General features: G+C 42.1%; 1 protein-coding gene across 3 annotated transcripts in view; it reads right to left on the bottom strand.

The window, feature by feature from the left end:
* Nucleotides 1-12,651, bottom strand: part of EPSTI1 (epithelial stromal interaction 1) — a 95,655-nt gene extending 83,004 nt beyond the window's left edge. For all 3 annotated transcript variants that reach the window (XM_059042216.2, XM_067016829.1, XM_059042217.2), the window contains exon 1: nucleotides 12,321-12,651. In XM_059042216.2, coding sequence (XP_058898199.1) covers nucleotides 12,321-12,499 — 179 coding nt within the window. In that variant the 5' untranslated portion in view covers nucleotides 12,500-12,651. The remainder of the gene's footprint in view (nucleotides 1-12,320) is intronic.
* Nucleotides 12,652-14,605: the final 1,954 nt, after the last annotated feature.

Raw genomic sequence — 14,605 nt, 5'->3', positions numbered from 1 at the left:
AGAAAGAGATTAAGTGACAAACAGATAATTTCAAGCAGAATAGTAGACACATAAAGTCTACTGTCCTACAAAAAATTGGTTTGAGGTTTTCATAGTTCAAGAAAATCTTATCCTTGGGTGAAACTGAAACAAAGGAAAATTTCTGGTTAATCAAAGGCACTGAATAGAGATTTAGATTCTAGATATGTTTTTCTATATTGTTTTGTTTTAATACAGTCTTCAACATAGGACTCTGAAGCTTACTGTTTTTAACCAACGTGAATCAAACCTTATGAAGCATTCAGGTTTGCAAAACTTCTTTTATAAACAGACCATATTCCTAAGAAAAAAAATACCAAGATCAGACTGAGTATATCATCCTTGTCCCCTAAGCCCATCACACCAGTCCTGATCCTGCATTCCACATCTCTGGTGTGGAAGGACTAATGAATTCTCTTTGGTCTCAGAGCCTGCAGAGCCCCAGACATAGTCTGCACACCCGAGAGACTGATGTGAAGCTGGTTAGTTCTATAACTCACAGCTTCTGTTGGAGGGTGGAATAGATGCCCAGAGGGCTAAAGAGACACCCAGAAGGAAAAGATAAACAAGAGACCACCAGGTCATCAGGGCCTATGTTCATAGGATACCTTTATGTAAAGTAGAAAGAGGTATACACACACACACACACGCACACACACACACACACACACGCACACACACACACACACACATCCATCCCAGGATCCTCACATAGGCCCATGGCTTAGTGAGAGGTGGTAAATTTATGCAAATTAGAAAAAAGTGCCCCTTCTGCCAGGTGGAGGTAACCCCACACTAAGGTAAATGATTTGGTATGTATTTCAGCTTCAAATTACTACCTTAGCGAGGCAAGTCTGTATAGTTTACCAACTGGCACAATCATACGGGGTAGACCTGAAAGATGTTGTGCTTCTTCACTTAAAACACATATACATGTAAATGATAAAAACTATGAAAAAAAGAAGCAAGAGGGCTTCCCTGGTGGTGCAGTGGTTAAGAATCCGCCTCCCAGTGCAGGGGACACGGGTTTGAGCCCTGGTCCAGGAAAATGCCACATGCCACAGAGCAACTAAGCCCGTGTGCCACAACTACTGAGCCCGCGCTCTACAGCCCGAGAGCCCCAACTACTGAGCCCCCGTGCCAAAACTAGTGAAGCCCCAGCGCCTAAAGCCCGTCCTCCGCAACAAGACAAGCCACCACAAAGAGAAGCCTGTGCACTGCAATGAAGAGTGGCCCCTGCTCACCACAACTAGAGAAAGCCCGTGTGCAGAAACGAAGACCCCACACAGCCAACAATAAATTAATTAAATAAATTAAAAATAAATAGTGTATATGTGTCAATCGCAATCTCCCTAAAAATATAAATAAAAATAAGTTCATCTATTAAAAAAAAACAGCAAGAAAGATTCACTCTAAAGATACAAAGAATATATATGAAATATAATATCGGAGAGACTCACCATCTTTATGAGGGCAAAAACCAGCGATGGAAGTAGAGATGGAGACCAATTGGTAAGTATACTTGCAAAATGTATTAAATTGCTTCCTCAGCAAAAGTAACTGCAAGGACTTCATATTTTCAGAACATAGAGATGTCAAGTCTGGGATGTGATTTGAACCTACTTGCAAGCTAAAGTTAGCCTAATAGTTAGGCTGTTACCGTTTCATGGATGCTGGTAGAAGACATGGAATGGACTTTATTATTCATGGCATGGCATCAGCATATTTATGTCTGTCCTCTCTGGCTCCAAGTCAACATGATGGATGCCGCACACACATTGTGTTTGCATTGCAGTTGAGGAACACTGAATTGTGGAATCCACCATTTTTATAGAAGATAGTAAGCAAGCCTGGTCTTTGTTCTGGGGAGAATGTACCTCATCTCTCAAGGTTCCCAGCTACACAACAACCCTAAGAAATAGTCCAGGTTAGAGTAGTCAGGTATGCAATCTTGGCATGCCCAGCAAGACATCTAGAGTGCAAGAGGTCCAAGAAGGACTATCTTTTCCAAGAAGAGAATATTTAAGAATGGCTTAGTGAGAAGAAAATTGGCATTTGCATAAAAACATTTATCAACTTGTTATACATTTTCTATTATTATCATTCCTCTTATTATTATTATTATTATCATTAGGCTAAGCTCTGCATATGTCCACATGTCTTCAGCACTGCTCCTCAAGGACATCTATAACTTAAAGGAGAAAACTAGAAATGCAAGACATAGGTATTTATATCTAAATATCTGCATAGAATATTTTAAAATGAAATTCATCCTGATTTTGAAATAAACATATGCTCACATAAGAAAATGCAGAAAATTATCTTTAAAACATTTAAGAGTCACTCATAACCCCACTCCTCAGACATCTAAATTACAGTGTTATTTGGGTGAATTTCAGTTCAATCTATATTCTGTACATATTACACAGTTGCAATCATATATTAAGTCCAATTTTATATGCTGCTTTCACTTATAAGTGGTTTTCCCAATTATGCACATAACAAGCTTAATATTAAATGGCTACATAATATTTCACAACATCAATGCACCATTAATATACCCACTCACTTAACCATTTCAGTTGTTTCAATTGTTCACTATTATAAACAATCCTGCAGGATGTGCAAAGCATAAAACAAAGATTGCACAGAACATTATCCAGAAGAAAACCCTTAATAGTCCTCTAAAATCAATACTCTGAACAGGAATGTGGACTACATTTAAATTTTTCTTCCTTAGATATCCCATTTGCATTTCCAAAGTTCCAGCGACAGTTTGATCCTATGATTAATTTCTGCTATTATGCTTGACTCTCCTCAATTCCTAAACCAGAATAGATGCTGGCCTACCTAACCATTCATTCTCACCACCTCCTTACTAAAAGCACTCCTATATTATTCAGGTTCACAATGTGCTCCATTAAGACTATAGTCCCCAACCTTCTTTATAGCCAAATAAGACTGTGTGATTAAGTTTGGCAAATTGAGATATAAGGGGAAGCCATTGAGAAGGCTTTCTAGGAAAGCTCCATTAAATGAAGACAGACAGATGGACAGGAAAAGCTTTTTTGTTGCCCTCCCCCCTTCCTGGAAGGTTGAAGTGGAAGCTGGTGCTCAAGCAACGATCTTAGTTAGTGAGGCAACTTGAATATGTAAGACATGCATCAGAAACAGCAGAGCAGAAAGAAGCAATCTGTAAAACTACCACACTAGTGGTAATCTATTGCCAAACTGCCCTGCTTTGAGCCCTAATTCTGTTACTTCCTAACTATAACTTTGAGCAAATTAGTTTTTCTATTCTTTCACCTGTAAAATGGGGATAACAAATATCTATCTCTTAGAGTATGAAGTGCTTAGAACAAGGCTAGGAAATAACAAATGTTCTATTATGATTGCCTATTATTTGTACTATATCAGCCCCAGACTACCTACCTTCATACTTACTTTATAGGAGAGAAACAAAGCCATCTATGCTTAAGACACCTATTTGGAGATATCTATTTTATTATAATAATTATATATAACATATTATGTATAAGACACATTATTATTGTCACCTTCTATTGGCAGTAGAAATTGAAGGGCATAATGGCTCTAAGTCTTTCTACTTGGATTAAAAGTCAAAAAGAACAACTTACACTTTAAAGATAAAGAGATCCTTATATCAAACAGCTTGAAGTGTTTATTTCTAAGGATCTGAATTGCAGGGGACTTTTCCTTTCTATATTAGTTTTGTAATGTTTAGTTTTTTGGGGTTTTTGGCCATGCTGCATAGTTTGTGGGATCTTAGTTCCCCGACCAGGAATTGAACCTGGGCTACAGCAGTGTTAAGTGCTCAGTTCTAACCACTGGACCACCAGGGAATTCCCAATGTAATGTTTAGATTTTTATAACAAGCAGATATGACTTTACTTTTATAACCATGAAAAAATATTCCAAGGAGTATTAAATGAGAAAATATTTAAAATAAAGATTTCTTAAGTCAGGGGTTCAGATTTTCTTACAGGACTAGGTAGCACAGGATTTCTGCTCTCACTGGTTCCCTAGCAAAACAAACACTGGGCTATACCAGCCCTTGAGTTTTAATGATGGGAAATGTCTTCAGTTTTTCTACAGGACTTTAATAAATTGCCTTTTATGTGTTCATGGTGGGGGGAGGGTGAATTACAAACATTACAGAACAAAGGAACCATCATTGGCTGATTCTCTGATATAGAAGACCCTTCAAATGCAGTCTTCTCCCTTTGATGATTTTTTTTCCTGTTAAGGTTTTGTTTCAGATTCAAATACATTCTGAATAGACGCAATTAATTTTAACAATAGTATAACCTTATAGCACTCTACTGACTTTGAAGTAAGTAACCTTACTGTGTAATTGAACTAAGTTTCTTTTTTCTCATTTCTGCTATGCTTCTAATGATTATTATAGGTATTATGTGTTTTCAAGCTTTCATCATCCTGTTGATTTACTGTTTCACTGTTTCAGCTGTCAGACTTTTGGAGAAATGCCCACTCATTTTTGATATTGCATTTGAACAAAAATGACTGCTTCCCAAGACTTAGCAGAATTCAAATGCATACCACATTAAGGAGTGGAATCTAGTGCAGAAAAGTTGGAAATTCATCCTAAACAGGACCATAATTTCTCCCCTCCTGTATAAACAGGAAGGTGAATTTGACCTAATCAAACCAAAATGTCTTTTCTTTCCATCCATTCCAACAATCTCTTCTGCCATGCAAAGAACAATGCTTTGCTTTTCACACTGTAGGTGGTAACCCACTAATGGGCCATGAAATCAAGTTAATGGGTTTATTTTTAATGAATAAGAATTAAAATGTCAAAGTCCATCACATATAGTAAGGGTGAGAACTGTTTTCTGACATTTTTTTCGGTTATATATAAACTCACATATGACCTAGACCCATACATGTACTAGGTCATGAATGGCAAATGCACTGCTAACTTTTTTTTTTTTTTTTTTTTGTGGTACACGGGCCTCTCACTGTTGTGGCCTCTCCTGTTGCGGAGCACAGGCTCCGGACGCGCAGGCTCAGCGGCCACGGCTCACGGGCCCAGCCGCTCCGCGGCACGTGGGATCTTCCCGGACAGGGGCACGAACCCGCGTCCCCTGCATCGGCAGGCAGATTCTCAACCACTGCGCCACCAGGGAAGCCCTGCACTGCTAACTTTAGGCTGTGGTCAGAAGTCTGAAAGATCTCTGGAAGGCAGTATGTGGTTCAGGTTGCTCAGAAACAGTGACAGTGAGAAAACTGTTCTAATGTGAGCCAACCAAGCTGTCATGAAGAAAAGCAGCAGAGAGAACAGGACTGCCACAGAATCTTTGCTCCTACGAACTACTTCTCTATCCAAATCATTTTAAAGCTGTAAATAAATGTCACATTGCTGATTCAATAGTACCGCTCTCTTTAGTCTATAGAAATTCTATTTTCTTGATGTGAAAATAGGACCACTGATAGGAAATTCACGAGCTGCACTGTCACTCCCTCCTCCAGCTCCATCATGTTCAGGATCCAGACCTTGGTAGATAGACTCAGGTTTGAGGGCTGGTTCTGTGACTCAAAAAGCCATGAGACCTTAGGAAATCATATACTCTCTCAAGACTCAGTTTCTTCAACTATAATGGGGCAAAGTGTTTATTGTGAAGAGAAAAATGAATGATATGATGCGTGTAGCACAGGGTCCAGCACGTGGTTATAAGTTCAAGACATAAAAGTTCGAGGTAGTGATTGTTATTTTGGTTTTAGTCCCTCGGAGTACCCAGTTTAACTATTCTAGGTCATAACTAATTTCCTTTCTGCTACCACAGCACTGCAGTGCTTTGTCACCTTTCTCAATTCTAAAAGCAGTCAAACAGAGGCTTCCAAAGAGCACAAGACCTGAAAGCAGTCAAATAGGCAGAGCTCTACTGATTAGTTTGGTAGTAGAATCTGGTCACAGAGACACCTACCCAGCTCATTGAGTCATAAAATTATCATTGAGTTAAATACTGTCTGTTGTTTTACAAACTTGCTGAATGCTTAGGAGCCTTGCCTGGAGATTGAGTTAAATAGTTCCCTAATGAATAGCTATCTATATTCAGCCATCAAGAAGATTTGTCATTAGAATCAATCATAGATTTTTCTCTCCCTATGTACCATCATTTCAGAGCACTAAAAGGAGCTCAGGCATTATTCAGTTCTCCATCTCCAAGGATGGGTAATAGCCTGATGCTTTCATGCCATTTAACAACTACAGGCAAAAGCTTATTTTCTCACTGTGTAAGAGGAGACAGAAGAGAAATCTGGGGCATTTGCAGTGAAGAAAAAATAGTGAAAGCACTTCCTGTAGGCTCTCATAAGTTTGTAAAAACTTGCACTTCATTTACGACTATTTTATGTGGCTAGTTCAGATTCAAATGAGCTGAGTCAAGAATGACTTAAGAAGTTTTTGACGGTCTGTCTTGGGTATAAATTATACATCAGGGCTTCCCTGGTGGCGCAGTGGTTGAGAATCCGCCTGCCGATGCAGGGGACACAGGTTCGTGCCCCGGTCCGGGAAGATCCCTACATGCCGCGGAGCGGCTGGGCCCGTGAGCCATGGCCACTGAGCCTGCACGTCCGGAGCCTGTGCTCCGCAACGGGAGAGGCCACAACAGTGAGAGGCCCGCGTACCACAAAAAAAAAAAATATATACATCAGGATTAAGAGTATACTCAACAATGATTAAATAGTGAGGTTTATAAAAATGGAACTAATGCTATAACTTAATGACTATGTTATCATCTATCCCATCTTATATCTCATCTTACATTTATGAAATGTTTAATACTAAAATAACATAGTGTTCTTTAAGAGAGAAAAATCAGGAATTGGCCATTAATAAGTGGGCTTACCAAGCCATTCTTTATTCTCTCTTCACTCTCCCTTGAGAGTTTGAGGATGAAGGGGAAAAAAAATATCAGTTACCAGGGTTAATTTCTTCCCTGGAGCACAACAAACTGGGCGAAGGAAGTATTGAAGTTAGAGGGAGGAAACTAGGGAATGTCCCCTGAGCCCCAAGGGAGGAAATAAGGAAAAGGAGTGGGTTTCCCCAGGACATATAGCACTCTCAACAGCCATGGTGTCTAAGCTGCTGTTGTCAGGGGTATGGTGTATCTTAAAGGCTGTGTCAGTTTGGGTCCTCTGAGGAGTAGACATCAAGATGAGATTAGACAAGCAAGAGATTTACTGGGAGGAAGGCTTGTGGAGGATAAAAGGTAAGCAAGCAGCAGTAGGCAGGGAAAGGCTTAAGAACATGAGCAGGTCTGACACCTGTGAAGGGAGAGAGGGAGGACTGAGTAGGAAGAGCCTCAGGCTGGTATAGGGTTCTGAGAAAATCTTGGATAGGTCAGTGGAGAGTCTTCTGGCAAAAGTAGCCCCATAAAGGAGTCCCACCTGGAATGCTCAGACACTGGTGGGAAGAGTGCAGAATAAGTGTGCTCTCGGAGCAAAGGGTACAATGGATTCAAAAGGATGGCAACTAGAGCTGTCAGTTGACTGCGCTCCCCACAGTAAAGTCTTTTGAAGATCTAAATAGCAAGCTTCCCTGGCTGCCATAGAGGCTATTTAAACTACCGTGGTATAATAAAGTTTAAGTATTCAATCATGGCCCCTGGTTCCTGGCTCAGAGCTCCTTAAAATCCTCGGAATTCTAAGTTATAAGAATGTCAGGACTGCGCCATTATATATGGCGCAGTGGTTAAGAATCTACCTGCCAATGCAGGGGACACGGGTTTGATCCCTGGTTCAGGAAGATTCCACATGCCACTGAGCAACTACGCCCGTGAGCCACAACTACTGAAGCTCCCGCGCCTAGAGCCCATGCTCCACAACAAGAGAAGCCACCGCAATGAGGAGCCCATGCACCGCAACGAAGAGTAGCCCCCGCTCGCCGCAACTAGAGAAAGCCAGCGTGCAGCAACGAAGACCCAACACAGGCAAAAAAAAAAAAAAAAAAAAAGAATGTCAATTATATGCTAAAGAGATGCTTCCTGGTGGGGGCCCTAGATGGCTTCGGGATGGGAGCTGTTTGCCATAAAAAACAACCATGTGATTAGAGGGTTAGAACTTTCAGGTCCACCTCTCCCCCAGCTCTGGGAAGGGGAGAGTGGCTGGAGATTGAGTTTAATCACCAAGGGCCAACAATTTAATCAATTATGCCTATGTGATGAAACCTAAATAAAAATCCTCAAACAATGAGGTTTGGGGCGCTTCCAAATTAGTGAAGACATCCAGGTGCTAGGAGGGTGACCCACCCAGAAAGGGTATGGAAACTCTGTGCAACCCTCCCCCCATATTTTCCATTTGGCTGTTCCAGGGCTATATCCTTTATAATGAAACTGTAATTGTAAGTATAGTGGTTTCCATGAGTTCTGGGAGTCATTCTAGTGAATTATCAAACCTGGGCATGGGGGGAGGTCATGGGAACCCCCAAATTTGTAGTCAGAGATGTGGGTACCCTGGGGCCCCCCTTGTGGCTTACTCCTAAAGTGGGAGCAGGCTTGTGGGGCTGAGCCCTTAACTTGTGGCATCTGCAGCAGCTGTGAGTAGTGTCAGAACTGGATTGAATTACAGATAATTGGTGTTGCAACAACATATTTGTCAGAAAAAAAACAAAACAAAACCCAAAAAACCCCACAACTCCTAATTATCCTATAGATCACAGTTCAAACATCACCTCCTGCTCCCAAGACTAGCTCAGGCCCTGGCTTTCCTTCACAGTGCATATAAAGAGTTACTCATGTAATTATCTGATAACTGTCTGCCCCATCAATTAGACTGTAAGCTACACAAGGGCTTGTCTTTTGTTGAGTAGTTATTTTTTCCTGTATTTCTAATTAAATATCCAGAGCTAGAAACCCTCTCTTTTCATAGGGTTGTTGTGAAGATTCAAAGAGTTAACATATGTATGGGGCTTCCCTGGTGGCACAGTGGTTAAGAATCCGCCTGCCAGTGCAGAGGACACGGGTTCGAGCCCTGGTCTGGGAAGATCCCACATGCCGTGGAGCAACTAAGCCTATGTGCTACAACCACTGAGCCTGCGCTCTAGAGCCCACGAGCCACAACTACTGAGCCCACGTGCTGCAACTACTGAAGCCCGCACACCTAGAGCCACGCTCCACAACAAGAGAAGCCACCGCAATGAGAAGCCCGTGCACCACAACAAAGAACAGCCCCCCTTCACCGCAGCTAGACAAAGCCCGCGCACAGCAACAAAGACCCAATGCAGCCAAAAATAAATAATAAATAAATAAATAATTTTTTTTAAAAAAGAGTTAACATATGTAATGCACTTTAACAAACAAGTTAAATACATAAGTACTTGCCGTTATTATTGCTAATCTTGAAGTCTCTACAGTTTTTGCTATAAAGTTGGCCACAAATACGTTAAGGTAAACTGAATTTGTATACAAATTATGTTAAAGTTAACTGTATAGTGAAATTCCACATTATGGGTTCATTTTCAGAATATCTTTATATTTCCTTCAAACAGCATCAAGCTAAAGGACCACCTCTAGGTACGGTTATAGACAAGTATCTGAACAAAGTGAACCTTGCCTGTATTGCTATCATAGCCAAGAGCCTTTTGCCCAGAATTGGGTAAAATGAGGTAAAATTCCCTTCCAGAAAAACCCATGCCTTAGTCTTATATTTATCTAGAGTTTGGGGGAAGGGTAAAGGATTACTTTGGATTAGAAGTTCGTGTGAACATTTTTTCTCTTTAAATCTGTATAAATAGCTTACAATATTTAAGGACAAGATAAAATCATGAACTGAAAATAATTAGGAAATCCAATATTTATTAGTAAACACTTCACTTAAATCCAAATATAGTTAAGGGCTCAGCCTTGCCTTAGAGTCTATTAGAGGTCCTCAGGAATCAGTCTAACAACTTGCCTTAAAGTCTCTCTATATTTATTTATATGTAAGTCAGAGTTTTAAATCAGTGTGTTTTTACAAGGCATAAACACTTCAGGGCGACAGCACAGTACTTGGTCAATAAACATTTGTTAAATGAATTCAAGGCTATCAGCACCCAACATTTACTGGATACTTGCTTTCTGCCAGGCATGAAATTGTTTTATGCCTACACAGACACACACATACACAGACCCTGAGAGGTTGGTATTATCTCACTTCACCTAATGAGGACACTGAGACATAAATAAAGTAGTTGAAGTTCAGAGAGTAAGTAATGGCAGGATCAGAATTTGAACCCAAGTCAGCCTGGCATCAAAGTTCCTGCTCCTTTTCCCACGCTGGGGCTTCCCTGATGAATAAGTGGAAGGACGAACACAAAACAAGGTCAAAGTTCAACCCTTTATCATATAAATAAGCTCATATGGAAAGTGAACAAGTGAAGTTTCACTATTAAGCACTTAACTCTATCCTTCCTTTTTCTTAATTTTCTATCAGGAAATGCTTATAATTTCTCTCCAAGAAAATAAACCAAATCTTAACGGCATTTTTTTGGTCAATTTTACTGAGATGTTATTTGCCATTCAACAATTTTCCTTGGTTTCCTGCTTCCATGAAAGGAGACAAGCAAGAATAAACACTAGATATAAGTGACTAATGGAGATGTAAGAAGAATTCAGAGTGGTCCAAACAGGCTCTTACTTGTTATATACCTGAAAGGAAATGTATTTATAATGTTCTGCTTATTGCAACTGGTTCACATGAAAATAATGAGTTCTGTGAAACACAACTGAACTCACCCATGTATTCTCTAATGGTCTACTGGCAAATTAGAAATCACAAAATGTAGTGAGGTCTTCAGATACTGAGGCCTGGAAAATTAATTAGAAAACTGCCCCTTTGTGAGTAATTTAGTCCAGCAAGATTCTGGGGTAATTTACAATTAATTTACAAATAAGAAAACAGACAGATGCAACTGCTAATGTTTATGAGATGTTATGAGCTTGCAATTAAATGATTATATCTAAGTAGATCTTTAAAATAGAAAAAAAGGCACATAGAGGGTATTTATCATCAACGTGAAACCATACATCCGTGACCTCTGTTACATCAAATGCTACAGCTTACAGAGATGTAGATTACTCAGAATTAAAGGACTTCCATTATGACCAGATATCCCCCCCACACACACCCGCTTCTTCTTTGGGCCGCACCGCTCGGCTTGCAAGATCTTAGTTCCCCACCAGGGATCAAACTTGAACCTGCCCTAGCAGTGACCGAGCTGAGTCCTAACCTCTGGACCGCTGGGGAATTCCTCTCGGCCCCGCCCCACCCCCACCCCCATTCTGGGTAGGAAAGAAATGCAGCAATCTCTAATTGAAATCACCCAGATCACCCACCCCACCTAAGGGCAACCCAAAGCTGAATAATATTAAAAAGCCTGGTACTTATGAATTCTTTCAAAAGTTAAGGGATGAAAGAAAATCTGTTTATTGGGCATAAGCTTATATACAGTTCTTTAGAAACCAACGTTTGTCTTTCATGTAACTAGAGGTTGATGAAAAGGGGGAACTGAAAATGAAGCCATCTGGAAAGTTCCAGTTCACAGAAGCAGCACTTCAAAAGCAGTAATGTCTTTACAAACCCTACTGTTGGATTAAAGCATCTCATTCCATTGGTGGGAAAGGGTCACTGACACTTTACATAATAAACGTTTCCAGGATAGCAACTGCAGTCCCTGAACCAAAGACCAGGAATAAAGGCTACCTACCTGTTCCTGTGTAGAGCACTTATCAACACCCGCGGCAAGAAACACTGCACCCACTCACTTCCTCTCTGGCTCAGTCCTCTGGTTCTAAGAGGCTACTTTATCCTGGAGTTTTGTTGGAATGCAGGCTCCTAGAGGCAGCATTTGCATTTCTACCCAATAACATTCCCTCTTCACCCTTACTCTCCCAGCTGATGTAAAGATACTATTTAGGGCATCAGTTTTTTTAAGATAGGAAGGGCAAAATATATTTTCATACTATTTAAGAGCATGAGTTCTGGAGATATCTGGAAAATTAGTAAGAAGCCTAGGCAGTTACTACACACCCAGTAGTAGCCTAGTCCTGTAGCCAGTCACAAGAATCAGGAAAGTAGTGTCCTCAAAAGGAACGGGGGCTCGGATATTCAGTAAGGATCCTGGACCGGCACACTCAATTTATAAGAAAAATGGGCCTTCATTTTCTTAGAGACCCTGTAATGGGGCCCCTGTGGTTCAAACTTCAGTGATCTGAGAAGAACCTGGGGGCCTGTTTGGGGTCTGGGCTTCCGCCCCGCAAGACAGGTAATTAAATACTTACAACCTCTGGCCCGCGTGCTCCAGGCTCTCCCGCGAAGGGCTCTCGGAAGCCTCCTGCAAACCCCGCCTGGGGCCCTGCGGCGGGCGCAGCTCCCTGCCCCACGCAGGGGGGTCCCGGGCTGGGCGGGAGGCGACGGGGGCTCCGAACCCGGAGCCCTGCACCCCACTGCGGGTGTACATGGTCCAGAAACCGCGGGGCCCGGGCCGCTGCCGCTGCGGGGAGGATGAGGGGACGCTTCGCGGGTCTCGAGATGCGATTCCGAAGAGCGGGAGTGGCCGTTTTAGCAGCTGAGTTTCGATTCTCGCTACCAGCCGCGGGCTGCCCCGCCCCCCAGAACTTCCGCGACCTTGCTCCTCCCTGGCTCCCTCTGACCCGATCGCAGGTTACAGCGCCGGCCGGGCCGCCCCGCCTGGGATGTTGAATGGAGCGCACCTGTCCAGCTACAGGTGAGTTGGTTTGAGGTCTCACAACCACCTTAAAGGGTGATAGGGAGAACTCATGCAAGCAGGGAGTAGGGAGTAGCCACCAGGTAACTGAAATCCTGAAAGACACTTAGGACTATTTAACAGGTCACCCTAATTTGAGGTTACGGCAGGATATTTGAGACTGTGAACAATATAATAACCTTACGATTCCAGAGATTGTCAATAATTAAAATTATCTAAACAAAATTTGACCTTTTATCAGTTTTGACTGCTGTTTGGTTTTTGCCAAGTACTTTCTTTTTTAAAATTTTTATTTATTATTATCATCTTTTTGGCAGCTGTTGGGTCTTTGTTGCTGCGCGCGGGCTTTCTCTAGTTGCAGCAAGCAGGGGCTACCCTTTGTTGCGGTGCTCAGGCATCTCATTGTGGTGGCTTCTCTTGTTGTGGAGCACGGGCTCTAGACGCATGGGCCTCATTAGTTGCAGCACACAGGCTCAGTAGTTGTGGCGCACGGGCTTAGTTGCTCCGTGTCATGTGGGATCTTCCCAGATCAGGGCTCGAACCCATGTCCCCTGCATTGGCAGGCGGACTCTTAACTACTGTGCCACCAGGGAAGCCCCTGCCAAGTACTTTCAAGTTAAAGGAAATGGAAAGTGAAAGCAAAAGTGAAAGAAAAAGCAGAACTGGAGCAGCAAGCTGACGGGAAGGCAGAGATGATTCTCTACGCAGCCTTGCTAAGTGATTGATCAGACGTTCAAGAAATTTTGATTAAATACCTGCTCTGTGCAAGACATTGGGCAGTAATTCAACTAATTTACACTATGGGAATAGTTTAAAATATGGATTTGCAAGATGCTATAGGTCGGGGGTTGAGTCTCCGCATCCAATTTTTTAATAGCTCCTGGATGACTCTGATGTGTGCTGCGATGATCACCACTGTCCTTTGTGTAGCAGGCTACACAAAGATAAAAGAAGGCTCTTCCCTCACCCAACCGCTACTCTAGGAGACATGTAAACAAACGTTAATGCCACCATGGGATAAGCGAAATAACAAGATGTGTAAGGCTATTGGATGTTCAGGGAAAGTAGGGACTGGCCCTCCGAATAATTCAAAGAACAGGGACATTTGAGAATGAGCCACAAAAGTCAAGGAGTTCACCAAGAAGAAGGAGGCACAATGCTGGAGGCTTGTGGCTTACACTGACAAGGTGTGTACCTACTCCAGGTGGGGCGGGATGGCTGGAACACCCCAGCCTGTAGTCATCAAGTCTCTTAGGAGTTCGATTGTTTTGCTTATATTACTGGTGCTTAAAAAATAAAGACAAACACATGTTTGATAGCTAATGAAAGATTTAAATGAATGGTGGGCAGTGTGTGGAGTAGGACAGGAGAGGAGAAGATAAAGGCAAGGGACTTGTTAGGGAAGGAAGTCAGGGTTTCTATGCCATCTGCAGTGTTAGAGGTCTGTAAAGTAGACCACGGGTTCTCAAATGTCAGAGCATATCAGAACCACCTGGGGGGTGTATTGAAACAGACTTCTGGACCCTAACCCTTGTGTTTCTGATTCAGTAGGTTTGGGGTGGGACCCTGTGGGGTATTATGAGGAGTAAAGAGTTAATCTACATCAGTTGTTCTCAAATGGAGTTGATTTTGCCTCCAGCAGATATTTGGCAATGCCTGGAGATCATTTTTATTGTGAAGCCTGGAAGCTGTTGGAAGTGGGGCTATTGGCATCTAGTGGAGGCCAGGGATAATGCTAAACTCCTTACAGTGCACAGGACAGACCCCCACACAGAGAAGCATCCTGCCCCAAACGTCAGTAGATCAGGTTAAAAAATCCTGACCTACACAATATGTCTA

Source organism: Kogia breviceps, chromosome 16 (assembly GCF_026419965.1).
Source record: "Kogia breviceps isolate mKogBre1 chromosome 16, mKogBre1 haplotype 1, whole genome shotgun sequence".
Taxonomy (NCBI): domain Eukaryota; kingdom Metazoa; phylum Chordata; class Mammalia; order Artiodactyla; family Physeteridae; genus Kogia; species Kogia breviceps.
Note: the sequence above shows the minus strand (reverse complement) of the source record. Positions and strands in the feature narration are given on the sequence as shown.